This window comes from Lithobates pipiens, unplaced genomic scaffold (assembly GCF_037356315.1).
Source record: "Lithobates pipiens isolate NorthernLeopardFrog02 unplaced genomic scaffold, aLitPip1_a1.2 Scaffold_19, whole genome shotgun sequence".
Lineage (NCBI taxonomy): Eukaryota > Metazoa > Chordata > Amphibia > Anura > Ranidae > Lithobates > Lithobates pipiens.
The window spans coordinates 220,241,593-220,267,252 of record NW_027507764.1 but is presented as its reverse complement, the minus strand read 5'-3'; the positions used below and the strand labels follow the sequence as shown (position 1 = coordinate 220,267,252).

Below are 25,660 nucleotides of genomic sequence, written 5' to 3'. Positions count from 1 at the left end.
CAGCGCATGTCCCACCTGCTTCTTATATATAGGGCATACCATACTCCTAAAAAGATGTGGAAAATAGGCAGAAAACCCAACGATGATTGCCCCAGATGTGGGGCACTAGGGGATCTTCTCCATATGGTGTGGAAGTGCCCAAAATTGTACTGGTACTGGATAGAAATTGTACATAGAATAAACAGGACTTTTAAGACCACCTTGAAACCAGAAGCCAAGACTTGTCTATTGGGGATTATAGAGGAGGGTAGAATTCCCTCTGTAACAAGGACATCTATATTAAGGTGCCTGTACCAGGCTAGGCGGTTAATCGCGATAAACTGGCAGGCAAAAAATCCTCCAGTACTACAAGCATGGGTAAATGCTATCAATTCCACAATTTGGTGTGAACGAGTGACGTTTATTAGACAAAATAATTTAAAAAAATTTAAGGAGTTATGGAATCCCTGGTTGAAGGACATCGGCTATCCCCCTGAGGGATAGATCCAACGCTCATCCGCTTGGCCTATGCTTGAGGGGATTGGGGGGGGTCTTCCTGATACCCCCTTCAGGGGGGGCGATATCTGGATGGGACCCTCTTTCTCTTTCTCTCTCCTGTCCCTGGCGATCTCCGCCACTCTCCTTCCAGCCAACCAGGATTGGGTTGGCTGGGGTCGGCAACACGTGTTCGAAGCGAAGGGTTTTGGGTGGGGGATTTGGGCAGGCGGGCCAGCGGCAACTAGTATGTTATGTCACTCTGCCTGTTGTGTTAGATACGTAGTTGATGAAATGATTTGTAATTGTTGTTGTGATTTATGTCTTTTTCCTTTGTTTGGAAAAATAAGTTTTATAAAAAAAAATTTAATAAAGAGAAAAAGGCCGTGGGACCCGCGGACCCGATCGCCACCGGTGTCCCGCAATCAGGTTACAGAGCTGAAGAGCGAGGAGAGGTAAGTGTAAACAAACCTCTCCTCATGCTTCCTACTGAGCCTGTCACCGATCACCGGTAACAGATCAACTGTTATAGGGAAAGACTATCAGTGACGTCAGACGCCAAGCCACTTCCCCCCTACAGTTAAAAAAAAACACACACTTAACCCCTACACTGCCCCCTAGTGGTTAACCCCTTCACTGCCAGTGACATTTTTACAGTAATCAGTGCATTTTTAATTGCACTAATTGCTGTATTAATGCCAATGGTCCCAAAAATGTGTCAAAATTGTCCAACGTGTCCGCCATAATGTCGCAGTTACAATAAAAATCGCTGATCGCCACCATTACTATTAAAAAAAAATTATTAATAAAAATACCATAAAACTATCTCCTATTTTGTAGACGCTATAACTTTTGCGCAAACCAATCATACGGTTATTGAGATTTTTATTTTTATTTTTTTATCAAAAAATATGTAGAAGAATACAGAAAAGGGGAAGTTCGGCGAGAGGATCTAATTAATAGGGCACCTCATCCCAAATTACAAGACAAAAAATGTGGATCTGAGGAAAGGGGGATTATTACGGTGCCTAATAGTAATAAAGTATGACATAAATTACCATACTTGGAGACAATGGAGTGTGATACAAAACATACAAATTTAACATTAATGCTTTATTTGAAAATCAATTGTTCATAAAAATATGTATTATCAAAAACAATACACGACACACCACAATACAAGAAATAAAATAGTCGTCTACTCAATGTGATATGGTTGAAATGTGATCGCTGGTCAAAGTTCCAACATGTTTCGCCATTACCATGGCTTCTTCAGGGGAACCATTTTTTATTTTTATTTTTTTGACCCAAAGGAAGACGAACAACAACTATGGATAGTAATAGATAACAAACAATTATTTTAAAAGTGATAATTAATTGAATACCGCCTGTTACCTTAGTCAAGGTAATTCGTATAAACTAATAATCAATGTTAGAAATAGACAAAAGTAAATTCGAATTTAGTAAAAAAGTATCAATTAGAATTAAATTAAATACATACCCCTGGCTTATCCACAGACCCACAATTGATGAGACTATCCCAAGAGGGGGAAAAAGGAATGAAACATCCAGCCCTATGTATCACCAATGGTGACTGCAGGGGGTAGAGGAGAAGCCGGTCAACATAAATTATTAATAAAGAAATCCAAATATAAAAGAAAAATGATGGTATGCAGGAGAAATGTATATACCTCATACATACCATAAACGAAGATAATGTAGAAAACTACATATCGAGGACGCCAAAAGTTTAGAAAAGTTTGAGGTAAAGAGGGCACACAGTCGAGCAGCCTGGATGCACACAAAGATATAAAGTACCTCAAAGGCATGACCATAAAAAAGCGGACCACTTGAAAAGTGGGGGAACAAAGAAATTAAATAAATAATCCATAAATTAGCTCACCTGAATCCTAATTAAAGGTATTTGAGTGTGTTCACCAATCCGGGGCAGTAGTTGGTATCCAACATGAAAGCCTAGCCTAAACAAGGCTATGCAGTAAGCAAGCTGCTTAGTAATAAGGCCCCTAATATTACAAATAGAAAAAATATATATATAAAATCAAAAAATGTAATGAATCAACTGCAAGGAAGGCTAGAGAGGTGTGGGTCACAATCAGCCAAAGACTAATCTTATTTCCAAGTGCAGGACGGCGTCCCCAGAGAGCCAGCAACCAGCCTCAAACTGGAGGGTCTTATATACCCCCCACTCTATCAGCGCTCAAGCGTAGACGCCGGCAACGTCACACCGCGCATGCGCCGAGTGTGAGTGCCGATAGAGAGCGGACCAAGTACTCTCTGTGCGGCCGCTTACTCAGTAACCTAAGCCTACAATCCCCAGAGTGCTTAGCGGCTGGCAATGCGTCATCACAACAGTGTGTTCGGCGTAAATGCTAGCGATGACAAAGCAGGGCAAACTCAGATGGAATACTCCGGAGTAAAAATACCGGGCAGGGGAGTGGGAAAGTTCACACAGAACGTGTGTAAATAAACACAGAAAATGCTGTAAAGGGTGCTGTTTCCACAATACAGAGCCCGGGGCGTCCATACAGGCACCAAGAGGCGAAAAACCGATCTGGTTCACCCGAAGGGAGATATATCGTCAAACGAGGCACAAGACGACAAGCCAGGGGCAGCAAAAACAATAAGAATAATATAATCAGATAGTAAATATGCTGTCAACTGCTGAAATCAGCAATATACTCGAATATAAGATGGAACAGTTATACCAAACTATCAAGGGAAGGTCAGGCAGTACTCAATAGAAGGATCTATATTTTTTTTATTTATATATATATATATATATATATATATATATATATATATATATATATATATATATAATGTAAAAAAAATTCTTATGGTATTTGAAGAAACAAAAATAGAAAAAAATTGAAAATGAGTAATCGAGGAAGACCAATATAATAAAGTCAAATTCTGGCGTACAAAATATAAAAATTACAAAAAGGAAAATATATATTTAACAACCACAATTTATACAATGCAAATTTAGTGATAAGATACTGACCAAAAAAGTTTATACATAAATTTGAAAAAAATAAAATCAAAAAACAGGGGGAGGGGAAATTCCCCCACACACCCCAAATCCAAAGCCTAAACTGAGGAAAAAAAAATATTTTATATATTTTTGGGGGATATTATAGCAAAATGTAAAAAATGTGTTTTTTTCAAAATTGATGCTCTTTTTTTAGTTTTATAGCGCAAAAAAATGAAAACTGCAGGAGTGATCAAATACCACCAAAAGAAAGCTCTATTTCTGGGGGGAAAAAAGGACGCCGATTTTGTTTCAGAGCCATGTCGCACAACCACGCAATTGTCAGTTAAAGCGACGCAGTGCCGAATCGCAAAAAGGGGCTTGGTCCTTTAGCTGGAAAATGGTCTTGGGCTTAAGTGGTTAAGTGTCGATTCACACAATTGCGATGCCAGACATTGCATGTAATCTGAACAGCAGTGGCGCTGTGAATTACATGCAATGTCTGTGTGGTGCACTGATATTGTGGCTGATATCGTACTGCATTCAGTCCAAACACACACAGGACCCTTTTTTCTGTTCGGACCAGAATCGGATCGCACTTGTGTTCACACATATACAATCCTATTCATGTCCTGTCAGTTCGCAGTGCGATTTGAAATAGGGGTGTCGTTAACATATGACACTCCCCAGCAGTTTGCATATGGCAGCGTGAACTGTCGTGTGTGTCGGGTGCGATGCAGGAACCCGCAGTTGATTCGCAGGGTTCTCGCGTCGCAATAGTGTGAACCAAAGCTGCATTTGATGGGCACTGAGGAGTGAGCAGCCTGGGGGCCTGAGACCCACTTTGCACAATCGGTAGCCTGAGGACATTGGGGGTTATTTACAAAAGGCAAATCCTTTTGCAAGTGCACTTGGAAGTGCAGTCGCTGTAAATCGAAGGGGTAGATCTGAAAGGAGGGGAAGCTCTGCTGATTTTATCATCCAATCATGTGCAAGCTAAAATGCTGTTTTTTATTTTCCTTGCATGTCCCCCTCGGATCTACAGCGACTGCACTTTCAGTGCATATTGGATTTTCCTTTCATAAATAACCCACTGTGTGTGTGTGTGTATGTATGTGTATATGTGTGTGTGTGTGTATATATATATATATATATATATATATATATATATATATATATATATATATATACACATACACACTGTTCATTTTTGAGGTGAGGGACGAGAATCTTGGGTGAATTCCCACACATCTTTTCCCAGACCTGTGTGTGTGTGTGTGTATATATGTATGTGTATATATATATATATATATATATACACACACATTTTTATTTATTTTTTGCATAGAAAAGGAGTATACAATGTACCACATGCTTATTGCACATGACAATTGCAAGCAGAGTTTAAAAAGTCACATAAGGCAAAGCTTTCCTAACTGCCTGTATAGAATTTCAGTCGGCGTCACTGTATGAGTACAGGCGTGCTCCGGATAGCAGATTCAATACAATCCTTACAGTGAGTGTGAGACTTCCTCTTGCAGCTGCCTGGAATACTGTGATGTCAGGGCCGGGGGAGAGGGGGGAAGGGTGAGGGGGAGGGGAGCACTCAGGCCAGTAGAGACACTGACTCTCACGGAAGAGTCAGAGGTGGAAGGAAAAACATAAAGCAATTTCTGTAAGCAGGGAGAGCATTGTGGACCTAACAAAAGGAGGTACAGTGAGTATATATTTAACACTTTTCACATATCTCTAGAGCCTGCAAACTGAGGAGTAGAGGCTGAAGTAGAAAAGATGTAGCTGGATAGCCGGACTCCGAGGAGTAGAGGCTGTTCACTATAATAGTGCAGAAGATGAACCTGTCTTCATTTATAAGTGTAACTAAGCCCTCCTGTGGTTTACAGGTAAACCTCTGCTATCTTAGGCTCTGATCTGTAGCTGCACATGTGATCAGTTGTGACACCAGCCATCTGATGGCCTGACCGTTCTCATTCATGGCATGCCTTGATTGTAGATCAGGGGTCTCAAACTGGCAGCCCTCCAGCTGCAAAACTACAACTCCCATGAAGCATTGCAAGGCTGACTGTTAAAAGCATGACTCCCACAGGCAGAGGCATCATGGGACTTGTAGTTTCGCAACAGCTGCAGGGACCCTAGTTTGAGACCCTTGTTGTAGATGTTTTAAGAAATGGTTAAATCAATGGGCTTCATTCACACCGCGCTGCTTTTTTTTTTTTTTTTCTCTATAAATATGGATCTGAATTCAGCTGCATTGTTTTCAATGTGGCCATTTACAAAGGCCCCATGCGTAAATATGAGCTGCTTTCAGACCTGTAACACTGAATCCAAAAATCTGAATCTAAGAACATGTACTTTAAATGCTTGTAGAAACGCATGTATAACTGACCCCCCAACCTCCAAAAAAACTAATTTCAAGGCGGTGGTGCATCGCGCCCACAACCCATCCACCCGCGGCAAAATATTTTCTTAACCACTTAAGCCCTGGACCATTTGGCTGGCCAAAGACCAGAGCACTTTTTGTGATTCGGCACTGCGTCGCTTTAACTGACAATTGTGCGACGTGGCTCCCAAACAAAATTGACGTCTTTTTTTCCCCACAAGAGCTTTCTTTTGGTGGTATTTGATCACTGGTTTTTATTTTTTGCGCTATAAACAAAGAGAGACAATTTTGAAAAATATTTTTTTTTGCTTTTTGCTATAAAAAACATCCCCCATAATAAATAAATATATATATATATATATATATATATATATATATATATATATATATATATATATATATATTTCCCTCAGTTTAGGCCGATGCGTATTCTTCTACATATTCTTGGTATAAAAATAAAATCACAATAAGCGTATATCGATTGGTTTGCGCAAAAGTTATAGCGCCAAAATAGGGGATAGTTTTATGGCATTTTTATTAATATATATATATATTTTTTTTTTACTAGTAATGGTGGCGGTCAGCTATTTTTATCGTGACTGCGACATTATGATGGACACGTCAGACAATTTTGTCGCGATTTTGGGACCATTCACATTTATACAGCGATCAGTGCGATTTAAAATTGCATTGATTACTGTGTAAATGTGACTGGCAGTGAAGGGGATAACACTAGGTGGTGCTGTAGGGGTTGTGTCCTAGGGATGTGTTCTAATTGTAGGGGGGGGGGGGGATGGGCTATGTGTGACACATCACTGATCATTGCTCCCGATCACAGGGAGCTATGATCAGTTGCACTGTCACTAGGCAGAATGGGGAAATGCTTGTTTACATTAGCATCTCCCCGTTATGCCTCTCCGTGAGACATCGCGAGTATCCCCGCGGACATTGAGTCCACGCGACCCCCACGCGGTGCACAGGCGTTGGCACGGCGGTAAATTCAAAGGGACGTACAGGTACACCCATCTGCCCAGCCGTGCCATTCTGCTGATGTACATCGGCGTGTGCCAGTCGGGAACCGATTAAATCACTTTTTCAATATTTTTTTACAGTGCTTCTGGGGAAGGGGTTGGTGGTATGTGGCAGTGGATGGTGTCAGTATTTTTTTTTTTTTTTTATAATTGTTTTTAATTTTGTTTTACATTTTATTTTTAATTTTTTTTCACAATGCTTTTTTGGGAGGAGTGGGTTGGGGCAGTGGACAGTGTTGGTAGGGCACTTCTTCTCACCCTCCCATGGCTATCGGCTAAAAACGTATACAAAGGAGATCGGAGTTCACAGCTGTTCCCCGCTGCATTGATCATTCCCAGCTGTTATCTGTGTGCTCCTCCCCCAGCACCCTGCGTGTCCTTCTCCGCCTCCCCCCTGTTCTCCTCTGGCCCCCATGTCCTTTTCTCCTGTTCTTTTTTGCAGGACTGCAACATTGCAGCAGATAAATTTGACACTAAGGCCCCTTTCACACGGACGATCCGTTCAGGTCCGCCTGTCAGTTTTTCAGCACTGATCCGCCCCGTGTGAAAGGACCCTAAATTATACTTTTTGGGGACCAGTGGCACTGATCAATGCTAAAAAAAAATGCACTGTCACTGTACTAATTACACTGGCAGGGAAGTGGTTAATATCAGGGGCGATCAAAGGAGTTTAACTGTGTTCCCTAATTATATCCTGAATGCACAGAATTCTTATGTTCTCTAAAAGCAGCTAGACTGACCCCAAGTCAACACAGGTCAATGGTACCATTGTGAAAACATCACATTCTTTTAGAAATGTTCTCTAGTTGACAAGGTGACTAGGTGACAGTGCCCGTGTGAGTTAGGCCTTTATGTGACCATTAACAACACTCAAGATAGGTGGGTGTACACTGGCAGAAATTCAAATGAAAATTCTTTAAGTATTCCTATGAAACTTCTCAGAACAGTCGAATGCTGCTCAAAAGTTGTTTGAAATTTTGATTTTGGAACAAATGGACTTTGCTGATCGAAAACCACATACACTGTTAGAAATTCATACATTCAGGCTGGGTTCACACAAAACAAACAGATGCGTCTGACAGCAGGGGTCCTGTCCATCCCTGTTCTCTATTTCAGGGACCGATCTGGGCCAAATTTTTGCCTGAATTCAGACCTAAAACAGAGCCAAAGACACACAGGACTCCTGTGCAATTCGCTCCACAGCCGCTCTGGAGATGTGTTGCTGGTCACAATCTCCTATAATGCGAATTGGATGGAGAGAAAAAAACCTGCATCCAATTCGCACTACTATGAACGCAGCCTCATGAAACATTTTCCATTCTGCTACTTAGAATTTTCTCATCAACTGTGGCTGAAAATGAACTTTCTTTCAACAAGAATTTCTACTTGTCTGTACCCAACTTAAAGTGGTTCTAAAGGCAGAAGGCTTTTTTATCTTTATGCATCAAGATAAAAATCCTTCTGTGAGCAGCAGCCCCCTAATATTTATTTTATTCCCATCATGATCCAGCGATGTTGCACGAGAGACTCAGCAGTCCGGGACTCTCCCTCCTGACTGGCTGAAACACAGTGGGGCGCCATTGGCTCCCATTGCTGTCAATCAAAGTCAGTGAGCCAATGAGGAGAGGCCGAGCCATGGCTCGGTGTCTGAATGGACTTACAGAGCATTGGCTCAGGTGCCCCCATAGAAAGCTGCTTGCTGTGGGAACACTCGGCAGGAGGAAGGGGCCAGGAGCGCCGGCGAGGGACCTAAGAAGAGGAGGATCTGGGCTGCTCTGTGCAAGACCACTGCATAGAGCAGGTAATTATAACACGTTTGTTTTTTTTAATCACTTGCTTACTTTGCACTTAAACCCCCCTCATGCCCAGACCAATTTTCAGCTTTTAGCGCTGATGCACTTTGAATGACAATTGCGTGGGCATACAGCACTGTACCCAAATGAAATTTTTATCATTTTTTTCCCACAAATAGAGCTTTCTTTTGGTGGTATTTAATTACAGCTGGGAGTTTTATTTTTTGCTAAACAAACAAAAAAAGATGCAAAAAAAATAATAATTTTGCAAACAGGTCATTTTTCTCCTTCATTGAAGTGCGCTGATGAGGCGGCACTGATAGGCTGCACTGGTGGGCACTGATAGGCTGCACTGGTGGGCACTGATAGGCTGCACTGGTGGGCATAGTTAAGGTGGCACTGATAGGCGCAAAGATGGGCACAGATAAGATGGCACGGATGGGTGGCACTAAGGGGCACTGATAGATGGGACTGATGGGCACTAATAGGTGGCTCTGATAGGTGGCACTGCTGGGCGGCACTGATGGGCACTGGTAGATGACACTGATGGGCACGGATATGTGGCACTGGGGTGCAGCACCTTTGTTGAGGCAGATTGTGGGCACTGTTGGGTGGCACTGTGGGCACTGCTGGGTGGCACTGGCAGGGGGCAGGTGGGCACTGGCAGGGCTGGCCGTGATCGGGACTGATGTCCCGATCACGGCCGCCGGTGATCGGCTCTTTTTTTTTCTCCTCGCGCTGTCAGCGCAAGGAGGAATAATTGCCGATTACCGGCTCCGTTGTATCACATGATCAGCTGTCATTGGCTGACAGCTGATCACGTGATAAGGGGTCGGGATCGGCCCCTTGCTCGGATCGGTGATCAGGCGAGTCTCAAAGACTCGCCGATCACAGAGCGCGCATGCCGCTTGTGCACGGGACGACGTCAATAGACGTAGTCCGGGCAAAGGAAGTCCGCGCTGTAGCCGTCATTTGGCTATAGCGCGGGTCTCAAGTGGTTAAACTAAAAAAACAAGACTTTAGTATCGGGCCCCAAAACACCAGAGGTCTTAATGTGCTTTAACCACTTCACGCAAAACGATGTACCCATACGCTAGTACTTATACGCTAAATACTGGGGTTATGGCAGCAGCTAGGTACCATAACCCCAGTATTTTCGGCAATGCTGTGCATTTCTCTTTATGATAAATGTGGCCTCCGTGGCAGATTCGCAGCAAGATCACTTTTATCTGTGGCAGGAGAGGTGCCCACCCCCCTCCTGCTGCGCTCCGGTTGTCTACGCCACTTAATGCACCCGCCGGTAGTGGCAGAGACTATTGCGTCCTCTCCCGTGGCTGGCGACTGAGGGGGAGATGGCCCCCCGCTTGGCTCCATAGCATGGGAGGGCGGATGTGACTCCAAACGTCACTTCCTCTCATAGCTCTTAAAGGGGTTGTAAAGCTTTGTACTTTTTCACCTTAATGCATTCTATGACAGGTCTTGTGGGCTCTTCATTGGATGATTGATGGCAGCAAAGCCATTGGCTCCCGCTGCTGTCAATCAAATCAGTGACGCGACGTGCCAGGGGGCAGAGCCGCAGTGATACACTCAGCAGCTATGGCCACTGACTGTATCAGACAGGAGCGCACCCGCAAGCTGACCCCCTTTGGAGAGCGCTTCCCAAAAGGGGGTTAACTCTTGCAGGGAGGAGCCGGGACAGCCGTCGAGGGACCCCAGAAGGCGAGGACCGGGGCCACGCTGTGCAAAATGAACTGCGCAGTGGAGGTAAGTATGACATGTTTGTTATTTAAAAATAAATAAAAATAATTACACCTTTACAACCCCTTTAAAGGTGTTTCTTTGTGTAAATATGAGATCTGAAGTCTTTTTGATTCCAGATCTTATATTTAAGAGGTCCCGACATGCTTTTTTCTATTAAGGCAGTGTTTCTCAAATCAAGTCCTCAGGCCCCCCCAACAGGTCATGTTTTCAGGATTTCCCTCAGATGTATCGGCTGTGGTAATTGCTAAGGCAGTGAAACTGATCAAATCACCTGTGAAAAATAATGGAAAACCTGAAAACATGACCTGTTGGGGGGGCCTGAGGACTGGATTTGAGAAACACTGTATTAAGGGATGTTTAGCAGCCCCATCGATGAGCACCAGAGAATCCGGCACATTGGTTATACCCAAGTTGATCAGTCGATCAACTTGGTACATTCAGTCTGCCCATTAATGGTTCGAATCGTGTATGGTCGGCCTAAGTCTGGGTTGTGAGCAGGAAACGATAGGTGAAAAAAGTTTGTTTGTAATCAGCCCTGTCAAAGGGCGAGATTTCCCTTTCAGTTGCCCATAAAGTTGTTAAACCCCATAGTTGGAGATGGGCTCGGGCGTGTTAAAAATCCCATGTGTCTACCAGGAAGCCAACACTAAGACCGGCTAATCACAGGCAGTGAGACCTTCCCAGGTCCGCAGCTGCATAGATCGGAAAATGTCTCACTGCCTGTGATTAGCCATGTGCAGTGTCGCTTTTATGGCAGTATTAGGCACGTGGGATTTCGAACACGCCCGGGGCCCATCTTTACTCATGGTCAAGGGAAAGGAGCAGGGAGTAACTATGAACTCTTACATACAGAGCTTTGAGACTCCTGGAAGTGTCAGAGGTGAAAGAAGAAACCAGAATGTTTTGGGCATAGGAAAAGGAGATACAGTGAGTAATGCAAACTTTTAAAATTATATAGAGAGAGACTACAAACTAAGTTGATGAGCATGTCCCTTTAAGCATGTACAGCACTTCCTGGAACTGCAAGCTTTTTGGTATACAAAGCCTTGACACTCCTGGAAGTGTCAGAGCTAGTAGAAAAAAGGAAATGAGATTTTAGTAACTAGGGAGAACAACGTGGACATAAAGTACTGTGAGTACTCAGTGCTCTAACACAGGGGTAGATAACCTGGGGCCCTCCAGCTGTTGCAGAACTACAAATTCCATCATGCCTCTGGGAGTAATTGTAACTGCCAGCCTTGCAATGCCTCCTGGAAAATGTAGTTCCACAACAGCTGGAGGGCCCCAGGCTGCCTACCCCTGCCCGAACCGATAAATTGAGCCTGTAACTGCAAAGCATTCTGGGATGTGTAGGCAGGATGGAACACACAGGCTGGGACTGCCTACTTCCATCTTCCTTTATGCTATCACTGTGAAGCGAACAGCAGGATCTGAAGACATGAGCAAGAATAGACAGGGGACGTGACCAGTGCAGTGCAGGATTACATAAGACTGGGGATTCTGTCTGCAATGCAAGTTCAAAACTTCTCTCCCCAGTCTGCTTCTTGTCTGACTGTGCACATCAAACGTGCCAAGCCACTCATTCGGAGCTCACCCTCCTCTACTCCCTCCATTGGTTCCATCCTGAAATGGATGTCAATCAAATACCATGCAGTAAGGAGGTCCTCCGTGTCTAGGTCAGACTGTGGACAGGTACAGCCAGTGAAAGATGGAAAACATTTCACTACCTAGCAACACAAACCAGCAAGGATGTGCATTGAGATAGACAGGTGAAAGTCCTCTTTATGTAAATGAAGAGACTTCTTTCCTGCCTCCTATTTGCTCTACTAATCTGTTGAATATACCATTTTAAATGTTTTATTATATCTGTTCTACCAAATAAATGCTTGGTTGTATCTCTGTGGACTACAAAACACAACAAAAGAGGGGGGTGTTATGTAGTGGTAACACACTCCTTGTCCCAGAGTGACAATGCTGCTCAGTACTGTTGTCACCCTAGGACAGGAAGTGAGTTAATGGCAGGATCATTAGGTTAAAAAAAAAAAAAAGGGAAACCGAAAAAAAAACAAGCTATCAAATATAAGATCAATATTTGTTCTTGGGTTTCTATACACTTTACACAAAGCACACAAGTTTAGCACTACATAGGCTGTTCTGCCACTGAACGAATGCAAACACAATCTAGCATTACATGGACAATCCTAAAAGGGTGGTTGGGAAGAAGCTAGCGACCTACCATTTGCCCTTTTCTTGGAGAGTCGACTATCCAGATTACAACATATCTAAGGCATACATTATACAATTTTCTTGTACAACTTTTTTTACCAAAACCATATAATAGTAGGTCAAACCTAAACACCTTCAATGTGTATACAGTCAGACAGGCCCTTGCTCTATATAGTTGAAGGTAAATCTAAAGAAAATTGAATAAGAAAATTGTATGGTGTGTGGCCAGCTTTAGCCCAAAAAGTGGTAGCATTGCAGCTTACTGATCCTTAGATGTAATGGCGGCATTCATTTTTCTTTTTTCACACTTTTTCCCTTTTATTTTAACCTGGTAATCCTTCCATTATTTCACCTCCTGTGCTAGCGTGACAACTCTACTAAGCAGCATTGTCACCCAAGGACTATTGTAGGACTACAATAACACCACCTTCTCTTTTCCATAACAGGGGAGGTGTTTTGTAGTTTGCAAAGATAGCAGGGAACATTGTTAATTGATGACTGTCCAGAGAGTACAGGAAGTTATAAGCTCACAAGTTTTCTGGTCAAACGAACAGCTATTTTTTTTTTTTTTGCACTTGTAGAACAGATATAATAAAACGCTTTAAATTGAACATTTAACAGACCAAAAGGGAGCAAAATATTAGAATTTTCATACGCTTTAAACATAGGATGCATAGCCATGTGTGATCCCAGCTCTCAGTAAAGCAAACTGTTTTCCCCCAAAACCCTCCAGGATTTTTGACTGTGTTGTGCTGTAGTGAGAGATCTCAGCAGTTTGTGTGACCAGCAAGGGATTTCTGACATACGGCAAAATGGGATATTCTGCAGTGACAGTAGCAAGCGTGTCAGATTGTGCGTATGGGAGAATGTCTGACATTGCAGTGCACAGGAGGTTTTTTTTTTTGTTTTTTTTTACCATTATCCCTCAATAACACGTATACCTGACTATGTCTAACTACATTTAATATGCAGCGTCCCATTCTAATTTTCCCTGTGTACTGTTCACTCATTTGCACGTCATGCACACCCTTCTTTCAAAAAAGTTCATACGTTTTTGATTTTATGTATTCAGGTATTTTTAGCTTCGATGGCAGCACCCGTAAGCCCTGGGTCATACTGAATGTGGCTTAAAAGATGTTGGTCATTGCGATTTCATGTGCATCTCGCCAATATCTGTGCGATTTCATGCACAGATGTCAATGCAGGTCCCACACAAAATCGCTAAAAATAGTGCAGGGACATTTTTCAAATCAGTTCAAGTTGGAGCCGCACCGATTTGAACTGTTCCATAGGCACAAATAGGATGTGACTTGTCGTGCATCCAGTCAGTGCTGGCTATCAGTGCCCATAAGTGCCACCTTACCAGTGCTACCTCATCAGCGCCCATCAGTGAAGGAGAAAAATTACTTATTTACAAAATTTACTGACAGAAACTAAGAAAAACCTTTTATTTTTTCTAAAATTTTTGGTCTTTTGGATTTTTTATTTTTTCCCAAAAAAAAAAAAAGAGTGATTACTTACCAACAAAATAAAGCTTTATTTGTGTGAAGAAAATGATAATTTCACATGGTTAAAGAGTAGCGTGACCGCGCAATTGTCATTCAAAGTGTGACAGCGCTGAAAGCTGAAAAATGGCCTTGGCAGGAAGGGGGTGTAAGTGCCCTGTATTGAGGTGGTTAAACAAGCTGCTAGCAGACTTTCAACAAGCTTTATGTAGTACTGAATTCTGCTAGCAGCCTGCTTAAAGTGACAATCAGTATTCTCCATTGGGATCTGTGTTCAACATTTACAAACTGGAGTACGCGTTTTTGGTACACCTCCATTGAAGTCTATGAGGCACAAATTTATGCTGCATCACAAAAAAGTAACAAAGGTACCTTTCACAAAGTCGCATTGCATTGATGTGAACAGGCACCATTGAAAGGGAATGTAATTTTCATAGTCATGCAATTCTGTGCAACTCAAGTGTGAACCAAGCCTGAACCAAGCCTGAAGTATAGTCAGTTACACATAAATACTGGGACATTTTGGAAAGATAAAAATGTAAATCTTTTTTCCTGTTATTTGTTGCTGTAATCTATCTAATTTCACTGCATTTTATTAGGCCTTTTTTAAAGCTATTCAATTATTTCCAACTTTCTGCAGATACCATCATCATGCCCAAGTGCATAATAACAAAATGCCCCCACAGGACCGGAGGAAAACCTACCACTCCAACTGTAACTTTGCATGGTTTTCCTAATTCCATTGAGAGAATAAAGGAATGGCTTCTGCAGACAGGACAAACATTTCAACATTTGGATGCCCTTGCAGACATCATCCTGGAGGGGAAGCGTTGTGATTTGTACCGAATGTGTTCCACTCACTTTGTCGAAGACAGCTATGTTAATACGGGTAAACGGAAAAAACTTAAGCGCACGGCTGTACCCACTATATTTCCAGAGCCCCCAGAAGGTAGATTACTAATTGAAGAATTGCACATTATTGATTTAAAAAATCGAGAAAACCAAACTGATGGTCAGGGTGGTTCCTCCGTTTGCTTCCTTTGTGGCATGTCACCAAGTGTTGCATCCAGTAAAAAAATGCTTGATCAGTCCACACAAACTGAGTGGGGTCCTGCAGTTTCACAAGTACAGCATATTTACCTTTTCGCTAATGCTACCCCAAATGTGGAAACTGCAAAGCCTCAGGAAACAGCATGCCCTAATCCTGTAGTATGTATGCCCGTCGAACGCGAGGAAGGATCATCAAATGAGGATATGGTGAAAGCATTAGTAATAGATCCACTAAATGCATTCATTGAGTTCAATGTCCCACATCCACCTTCACAGATTGAAGAAGAACATACTCATAGTAGCATTCTTTCATTTATGCTAAGTGGGGAATCAAAATTGGAGGAAACTGTAGATCAAAGACAAAATGGGAACTGCAAACCTTTAAAGGAAAGTGTTTATGGTTCAGAAAAAAGTTTCCAGCAATCGTTTTTAGAGCAACACAATGGAGATTCTATTACCAACATTGTGAACGAGTCCAAATATATTGTGTTTGAGCAGTGTCTGGATAAATTACTTCACAAGGTAAAGTGTCAAGATCCAAGTGGTTGCACTAAAGTTGTTCATAAATACAACAAAGAATTGCATGGGTCAGCAGTTATCATTCGTGGCACGTGTGAAGACGGACACTATTTTCGTATCTGGGAAAGTCAACCAAAAATCAACCGCTGTTATGCAGGGAACATTCTGCTGGCGGCAAGTCTGCAAACAACTGGCCAAACCTTTCAGAAAATTCAAGCATTTTTTAAATGTTTTGGAGTACGCCACATTTCGGAAAAAAAATTCCACCACTATCAGAGACGTTTTATATTTCCAGCAATCCATGACTCTTGGAAGGCGCAACAAAATGAGGTGCAAAGCAATTTGCAAGACACACCAGTAGCCATCCGTGGTAAAAGGCAATGCTACAGAACAAATCGCAACACTAAATATTGTGTGTACACGATTATGGACATGATATCTGACAAAGTCTTAGATTTTGAGGTAGTTCAGGGCTCTCGGTGCACTTCCTCCATGGAGATGGAGAGTCAAGGATTTGATATCTGCATGTCCCGAGCAACATCAAGCGGACAGGACATTGCTTTTTTTGTTTCCGAAAGGCACATGAGTGTGCAGAAGCTTATGAGAACGAAATACAAAAACATTAATCATCAGTATGATGTTCGACATTATATCAAAAGTCTCAAAAGCATGCTAACAATTGCCTCTCGTGAATGCAGTGGGAAACACATAAAACCATGGATATCCAAAATTCTTAAACATTTCTGGTGGAGTATTCAGACCAGTAAAGGCAATGTGGCCCTACTAAAGGAAAAATGGCTGTCTCTTCTAAAGCACATACAGAATATCCACACATGGCATGATGGTGTGCTTTATCATAAATGTGCGCATGCAGCATTATCTGAGGAAGCATACTCTGGAATTTTATGGCTTAAAGAAGGCACAGTTGCATACGATAAAGTTTCTGAAATCATTTGCAACTCCAGACTTATGAAACATCTAGATCAACTTATGTGGAATTGCCATACAGGTGTGCTAGATGTCTTCTATAGCAATTCTCTGAAATTTCACACTAAATGCACTCCTTTTTCTATTGATGCCTTAAAAGCCAGAACAGGGCTAGCAGCGATGAGTCACAACCACAACATTGACCGAATACCAGCTACTATATCCACTACCCCTCTAGGAACTAAGCTGCTTACACCAAAGAGAAGAAAAAAGTGGCTACTGCACACCATAAATGAACCAGGGGCAAATACACATCTCAATTTTATCCTACAGGACACTCTCAGAAAAGCGGGGGGTGTTAAGACAAGTACTAGGGTTTCAAAAGGGCCTCCTATTCCTCAGAACATAATTAAAAAAGAGAAACCAGACAGGTTGGATGTTGCCACCACACGCGTTTCCAGATTAATTTCTAGAAAAAAAAGATTTAAAACAGACCAAGGTGGTTCCTGAAACCTTGGCTTGTGGTGCTTTTGTAGCAGTACAAATGCCTTTTTATTTTCAAACCATCTGTCCATTCTACATTGCTGGTATTTACCCTTTAACCCTTTCTCTGCAGGCACTGGAAATGTGTGTAAAACCGACAGGCCCCTCTCCCGCCGCTGATAAGTGATCTTGCGGTGAATCCATCGCAGAGACCACTTTTATCTGAAAGAGAATTGCTGGCTCTTGAAGAGGATATGGAGTTACGGTAGCTAGCTGCTACCATAACAACGGTATTCCTCTTCAAAGACAAGGACTTCAGGAACGTCCTACAGGAAGGAAGTGGATAAATGACAATTGCATGGTCATGCTACACTGTACCCAAACAACATTTTTAAAGAAACAGCACAGATGCCCCCCCCCCCCTTGTGAGTAGAGCCGCCGATCTGCTTTCCTCTACTAGCATATGTCAGATGCGAGTGAGGAAAAGCCGATAAACTGCTCTTCCTGTTTACACTGTGATCAGCCGTGATTGGACATGGCTGATCACGTGGTAAAGACATATCGAGTGAGAGCAGTAGATTTAGCACAAGGCCTCATTCGTAACACTAAACAGATGACCTATAGGGGACTTTTGAAGCATCGCCTATAGAAAATATAGAGAACTGAAGTTTGTTGCCATTTCACAGTTTCACACAAATTGTGGGTATCTATTTACTCGTTGCAACCTCTTTTATAGTTTACCCAAAATTTGGGTAGCTTATTTTGTGCGTTTGCCCTAAAATACACTTTAGTGATTTCTACAGAAATTTTGCAGTACTATCAAGTGATAGAACTACCACTATTTTATTCTCTAGAGCAGTGATTCTCAACCAGGGTTCCATGGAACCTTAGGGTTCCTCCAGAGGGTGCTAGGGGTTCCTTCAGCATTGGGTCATTTCTGCCTCTCGGATAAGTTCCCACCAACACCATTGATCTTTTTAGCTATCTGTAAGGAGGTAATTCTTCCCAATGACCGCAAGTGTAAGGATCATGCACACTAATGTATCATGAGTTGTAGATTTCCAATTTTTAGCAGGGGTTCCCTGAGACCAGAGAACTATTTCAAGGGTTCCTCTGTGTTGAGAAAGGTTGCTCTAGAATGTCTGCTTTCAGAAACTAAATATGTTCGGGGCTTTATAAATATATTTTTAAATATTTTAGTTTATTTTATACATTTTTATTAATCTTCAGGCTGAAATTATTTTTTAAACGTGTGCAAAAAAATTGCAAAAAATGGTTCTGGCAGCGAAAGGGTTAAAGTTGCAAAGCTACACAGATACTGCAGGCTTCAAAATAAACTGCAAAATAAAGTGAACAATCATGCCTTAGGCCCCTTTCACACTAACGTCCCGTTCAGGCCCGCCTGTCAGTTTTTCAGGCGGACCTGAACGGGTGCTCCATAGAGCTCTATGGAGCGTCGGATGTCAGCGGTGACATGTCCGCTGACATCCGACCCGCTCCGATCCGAAAAAGTGTGACGGAGGAAAAAGCTATTTTTCCATCCGTCTGCGGATCGGATCGGGTGACGACGGGCACTGCAGTCCGTCGCCATCCGATCTCCCATAGGGGAGAGCGGCGCTGTGACAGGTCCGTCCCTGCACAGTGTGCGGAGACAGACCTGTCATCTCCCTGCTCAGCGGGGATCGGCGGAGTGATCCCCGCTGAGCAAACGGACATCCACGGGGCGGATCAGAACTGATCCGCCCCGTGTGAAAGGACCCTAACACCTTCACAAGTCAATTTGTAATTTAATTGTTGTTTATATACTGGTCAATTGGTTTCCTGTTGACCGGTCCTGCTACATATTACCCTGTGTCCTGTGTGCAGCTTGCCATGCACCTAAACCCTTTTATGTCCAGATAAACCAGACTTGTAAAGTCAGAGATGTAAATAAATCTATATACTTTGTTGAGAAGAACAGGGTGAGCAAAACCAGGAACAAAATAGAAAGGTACAAACTTTAAAAACGCAAGCTCAACATTAAAATTATTTTTTTTACTACTAAGGTATATGGCAAATGCTGGGTACAAGTAAGCTGTCACAAAAAAAAAAAATGAGGCGTTCCTTCAGGCTCAACATCTGCTGAAATGGTGGCAGGTTTCTTAGATGTGACGGCAGTATGTCTTTCCTTTTTTTAGGCTCTCTCTCTTCTATTTTTATCTGGTGATTTAGCCAGCAAGTCTTTTGTTTTTCGAAAGTACAAGCTCTTCAGTATAATGCATCAGTTTACATGTACCAGACAAATACTGGTGGGGTGATGAATGATCATCTTTTATTTATTCATGCAAAACCTTTATCCCAAAAGGAAAAAAAAAACAGTTTGCTGTAACTGCTTATAAAGTGTGAGCTGGAGTCTGATTTTCATCTATTAGTGTATCTAAATATGCTATTACATTTAACACTACCCTGACCCTGGGAATTACACTCATGCTGTCTGCCGCCCGTGCTGATTTCTCCAGAGTTGTGTCTCAATAATACAGGAGGTGTGTTGCTGGCCAGATCACCAGGGGAAGAAAACTGGTGCAGCCAGCACATCTAATGATTGGTAAGCTGCAATATAATGCATGTATGGGGTATTGTCCAATTTTAGGCCTAACCAAACCCCATTACCCATAACCCCCTGAAATAATCACTACCAGACACCTGTACTTGGGTTTTAAATGGCCATAGCAGCCTTTTATTAACCAAACATAACATAAAACACTTTAAAATAGGGATGCACCGAATGGGTTTTTTGGTGCCGAAACCGATACCGAAAATGAAAAATACACTAGGCCGAAAACCGAAACCGATACCGAAACAGCACCGATACCGAAAATGACTGTTTTCAAAAAATATTTTTATACAGGAGATGGTCAGAGACTGGGGACATGGTACAGGAGGTGGTCAGAGGCTGGGGACATGGTACAGGAGGGGGTCAGAGGCTGGGGACATGGTACAGGAGGTGGTCAGAGGCTGGCGACACGGTACAGGAGGTGGTCAGAGGCTGGCGACACGGTACAGGAGGTGGTCAGAGGCTGGCGACACGGTACAGGAGGTGGTCAGAGGCTGGCGACACGGTACAGGAGGTGGTCAGAGGCTGGCGACACGGTACAGGAGGTGGTCAGAGGCTGGCGACACGGTACAGGAGGTGGTCAGAGGCTGGCGACACGGTACAGGAGGTGGTCAGAGGCTGGCGACACGGTACAGGAGGTGGTCAGAGACTGGCGACACGGTACAGGGGGTGGTCAGAGGCTGGCGACCTGATAAAAGAGATAAGTGCAGCCAGTGTTGCCCCCTGTGATGTAGCCAGTGTTGCCCCCTGTGATGCAGCCAGTGTGTGTTGTCCCCTGTGATGCAGCCAGTGTGTGTTGCCCCCTGTGATGCAGCCAGTGTGTGTTGCCCCCTGTGATGCAGACAGCGATGCCCCTCTGCAGTGAAGAGAGCCGTCTGGTTGAATAGAGCGCCGGGAACATCACAGCTTTCATTTCAATAGCTGTGTGTTCCCCGTCGTGCGCCGTCACACACATCCCCTCCCCCCAGAGGGGCATCGCTGTCTGCATCAGTCCTGCGCTATTCACCCCCATCATGGGAGGCACCAGGGGCGGGGCAGGGGCGGAGTTCCGCCCAGGCCCCGCCCCATTTTCGGCTCAATTATCGGCCGTTTTTTCCTTTCGGCAAATTGCCGAAAAGGGCATTTTCGGCCGATATGTTTCGGCGGCCGAAATTTCGGTGCATCCCTACTTTAAAACATTAGAACTCACAATTACCAGAAACCATATATATATATATATATTGCAGAGGGTTTTTGAAGGCACCAGTGACATTAATTCCCTGTATCCGGCACCCCCTTTTGCCTCTTACCCGGCCCCTAGCCGTGACTTACGCCAGCACAGGGACAATAATTGGCAAAATTCACCCAGCCGGTACAGCCAACTCTTACTTCTGCCCTCCTTAGGGCAGATCCACTTGTTTCAGTGATGGGCCCAGCCCATCTTCCTCCGAATACCCTTTTACCATCCCCGCCTTCAAAAACCCTCCGACCACCGCCAGCTGCTACGACTTTAGAAAACCACACAAAACCTTACAACCACCTGTCAGACACTAACTGCACTAAATATAGGGCGGGCGGGCGGGAGAATGTCCCTGGATAGCTGTCCTGACTGCAACTGCTCCCAGGGCTCCCCACACCCCACATAGCAACCCCCTAGGGACCACCCTGCCACACCCTATCCTCCACCAATACCCTTTTTCTTTAGACCACACCACCTTTCTGACCTCCCTCTGCTCTTACTATCTTAATTAACCCTTTTCTTGCCAGCCTTCTCTGTCCAAACCCCATCATGTAAGCCCTCCACCTACGCTTCACTGTGGTTCCTGGCCTATACTTGTATGGGGTATTGTCCAATTTTAGGCCTAACCAAACCCCATTACCCATAACCCCCTGAAATAATCACTACCAGACACCTGTACTTGGGTTTTAAATGGCCATAGCAGCCTTTTATTAACCAAACATAACATAAAACACTTTAAAACATTAGAACTCACAATTACCAGAAACCATATATATATATATATTGCCGAGGGTTTTTGAAGGCACCAATGACATTAATTCCCTGTATCCGGCACCCCCTTTTGCCTCTTACCCGGCCCCTAGCCGTGACTTACGCCAGCACAGGGACAATAATTGGCAAAATTCACCCAGCCGGTACAGCCACCTCTTACTTCTGCCCTCCTTAGGGCAGATCCACTTGTTTCAGTGATGGGCCCAGCCCATCTTCCTCCGAATACCTTTTTACCATCCCCGCCTTCAAAAACACTCCGACCACCGCCAAAGCCGGCAGGCGTGACACCTTACGCCCGGCCGGCCGGCCCGCCACACTGCTATGGCCCTCTGAATGCCTTCTTGCAAACTCAAAAACCACATGTCAATACCCACTGCATTCAGATGTACCCCGTCCCCCCGTAGGAACAGCCAAGGCTCCTTCTCCAAGTCCCGGTGCCTAACGGCCAGACCTCCATTACGTGAAAAGAACTTGGCAACTGCTTTATTGACCTTTATGCGAGCCCTATTCACCCCTTCCACTGACACCGCCAGCCGCCAAGTTGCTCTTGCCATCATGTCGGACCACACCACTACCGTTTCAGGGAACATGGTCCGCAACCGTAGGAAATCGTATTTTATATCCCTGCACAACTCCCGGGATGCCCGCAGCCCAAGGTCATTACCCCCCACATGCAGAACCAGGACATCTGGGGGCCTATCCAACCTGGCATAGCGGTGAACCTCAGGGAGCACCCGCGACCATAGCATCCCAGGAACCCCAATCCAGCGAACCTTCACCTGGTCCCTCGGGAAACCCAACTGGCGCCCTTCCGGCCTAACATCCGCCCTCTTGGCTCCCCAGAACACATACGAGTGGCCCAGGATCCATACCAAACATTCAGCACCTGCAAAAGAAAATTGATATTCCAGAACCCCGAAAGGCCCTGACACAAACAGACCACAACATTACAAACACAAGACGCTAAGACACACATAGAAACAAGAACAACCACCAGCCAACCCATGTCTAAAACACCAGAGACAACACCGACCACCATAATCGCAACAACTGCGGCCGTACGTATGACTGAAAATGATGTGACTCCCAACGCCCTATGCGTTTAACCAGCTCCTCCTCCGCCCCCCAGCGGACCGCCTCCGTGGCCGCGCCAATCCGGAAGGAATGTGAAGAGTAGTTCTGCACATCTATACCGGCAGCTCGTAAGCACTTGTGAAACACCGCCCCGAATTGGAAACGAGACAAGGCCGACCCATCCTGATGAACCAACAACGGCCCTGGCCCCAACCCTCTAACGCCCAACCAATGGCGCAAAACTTGAACCGGGCACAAATGCGACCCCGGGACCGACGCCAAGACCACCCACTTACCTTTCCCGGCCAGATCAGTCTTGGAAAATGGGGTACGCATGGACAAAACCTCCTCCCTAATACGCACATCATCCAAAGCCATACCCCCACCCCCCTTTTTGGATGCACAAACCAATTCCCCGATGCGAAACGCACCAAAAAACGCTAAAACAAATGCTGTCCGAAAAAGAGTAGACTCGTAAACAGAAGAGCAAACCCGTTCCAGGGCATTAGCAACTGTACCCAACAACTGAAAGGACACAGGGCGGCGCCGGTCCCGCACCACCCTGCCCCTGCGGTATCCCCGCAGAACCACGCTTGGTAACGTCCTCCACCCCGACACCTGAAAGAGAAAGGCCAAACCCGCTATTTTCTTCCCTAATTTGGATAAAGAAATTCCGGCTTCCGCATTTTTCCCAATGAAGTCCAACAACAAACACAATCGTTCTTCATCCGAAGAACAACCCCCTTTTTCCAAGTTCAAATTGTTCCATTCTGCCCAAACCTTCTCATAAGCCAACACGCGAAATCTGTCCCACTGTTGACGAGACAACGCATCAGCCACAGTATTACGGACACCTGGCACATGCACAGCACCGACAAAACAATTAAAACACAAACACTGGAACACCAAATGCCTAAGCAGCCTGACTACCGGAGGTGACGAGGCCGACACTTTGTTGACCGCCTGCACCACCCCCAAATTGTCGCAATGAAAACGCACCCACTTGTTCCTGAATTCATTTTGCCAAATCTCCACCGCCAAAACAATCGGGAACAGTTCCAAAAGCACGAGGTTACCCAACAATCCTGCCTCCCTCCACGAATCAGGCCAACTAGCAGCACTCCAGTGCCTACCCATAATGGCCCCGTAACCCACTGCCCCCGCAGCGTCTGTGGAAAGCTCCAAATCCCAAGCCGAGACCCATTTATCCATCCATACCGACCGCCCATTAAACTGTTCCAGGAACAACAACCAAACCCGAAGGTCGGCCTTGAGCTCCTTGGAGAGTCGCACAAAGTGATGTGGCGCCTGAACCCCGGACGTGGCCGCTGCCAGACGCCTACAAAAAACCCTGCCCATGGGCATAATGCGGCAGGCGAAATTCAATTTTCCCAACAGAGACTTAAGGGCGTGCAATTGAATCTTGGGGCCCCTCAGAGCCATTTCCACAGAGGCCCGCAACTCCTCCACCTTATCCAGGGGCAACCTGCACTCCATCCGGAGTGTGTCAATAACAATTCCCAGGAATTTGATCGTCGTTACCGGGCCTTCCGTTTTATCGTGTGCAAGCGGCACTCCGAAAGAACGAAAAATGCACTGCAAAGAAGCCAAGAGGGTCTGACAAACCCTGCTCCCCGCAGGGCCGATCACTAAAAAATCGTCAAGATAATGGATTATGGAGTGCAACCCGGACACGTCCTTCACCACCCATTCCAGAAATGAGCTAAAAGACTCAAAGAGAGCACGAAACGGAACAGCCCATTGGCAAACACAAATCCACAAAATACTGGCCCTTCCACTTGCATCCCAGCAGCCTCCAGCTGCTGGGATGCACCGGAAGAAGGCGGAAAGCCCACCTAATGTCGGTTTTCGCCAAAAGCGCCCCTTTTCCAAACCTGCGGACCCATGCCACCGCCTTGTCAAAAGAGGCGTATGAAACCGCACAGAACTCCCGGTCAATGCCATCATTGACCGATGAGCCTTTTGGATGGGAAAGATGGTGAATCAACCGGAAGGAATTAGGTTCCTTCTTCGGAACCACCCCCAGCGGCGAAACGACCAGGTCCACCAGGGGGGGCTCCCCAAACGGACCATCCATCCTGCCCAAAGCCACTTCTTTAGCCAGCTTCGCCGACACCACCTCCGGGTGTTGCCGCGCAGACATCAAGTTCCTAGGAACAGGCGGGACCGTTGTTAACTCGCTCGGGATGACAAAACCAAAAGAAAACCGCGCAACAACAAATCCGCCGCCACCCTATCCGGATATCTACTTAGTAAGGGGGCCAATCTTTCCACTTTCACTGGCGTCCTCCCTCTTTCCAGACTCACCGGATTTTCCTTTTTGCTTGCTAAAACACTTGGAGAATGGGTGCGAACCCCCGCAGCCGGAGCACTCATGCCGGAATCGGCAGGTACCTCCGAATTTGCAAGTCCCGTCATTGAACTGCCAGCAGTAACCTTTCCGCTTCCTGGCCGATGACGACGAGGTTCCTGCACCGCCACCAGCCCCCCCTGAAAAAGGGGGGGGCGGACGGTCGCGCCTGCGTCATCAAACGCATCCACAAGCTAATATCCTTGTGGTCCCACCGAATAGAAGGCCTCACAGCCTTCCGTTGCCGGAACTGCTCATCGTAGCGCAACCACGACAACCCACCATAAACACGCTGCGCCTCCCCAATCGCATCGGCGTAGCAGAAAATGGCCGAGCATTGCTCCGGCGCCTTTTTCGCCGATCACAAAATATTAAACGCCTGTAGCCAATTCCTAAACGTCCGGGGAATCAGCCTGAACCGCCGCTTTTCCTCTTCCTCCCTTTTGCTCTCATCAGGTCTAACCTTATCCAGG

General features: G+C 44.9%; 1 protein-coding gene across 1 annotated transcript; it reads left to right on the top strand.

The window, feature by feature from the left end:
- The first annotated feature begins 5,058 nt into the window (after positions 1–5,058).
- Positions 5,059–21,285, top strand: LOC143996585 (uncharacterized). Its single transcript, XM_077491708.1, has 2 exons — positions 5,059–5,178; positions 14,821–21,285. Exon 2 carries the CDS (start codon positions 14,832–14,834, stop codon positions 17,184–17,186), a length of 2,355 nt encoding a protein of 784 aa, XP_077347834.1. The 5' UTR covers positions 5,059–5,178; positions 14,821–14,831; the 3' UTR covers positions 17,187–21,285.
- The last annotated feature ends 4,375 nt before the right edge of the window (positions 21,286–25,660 follow it).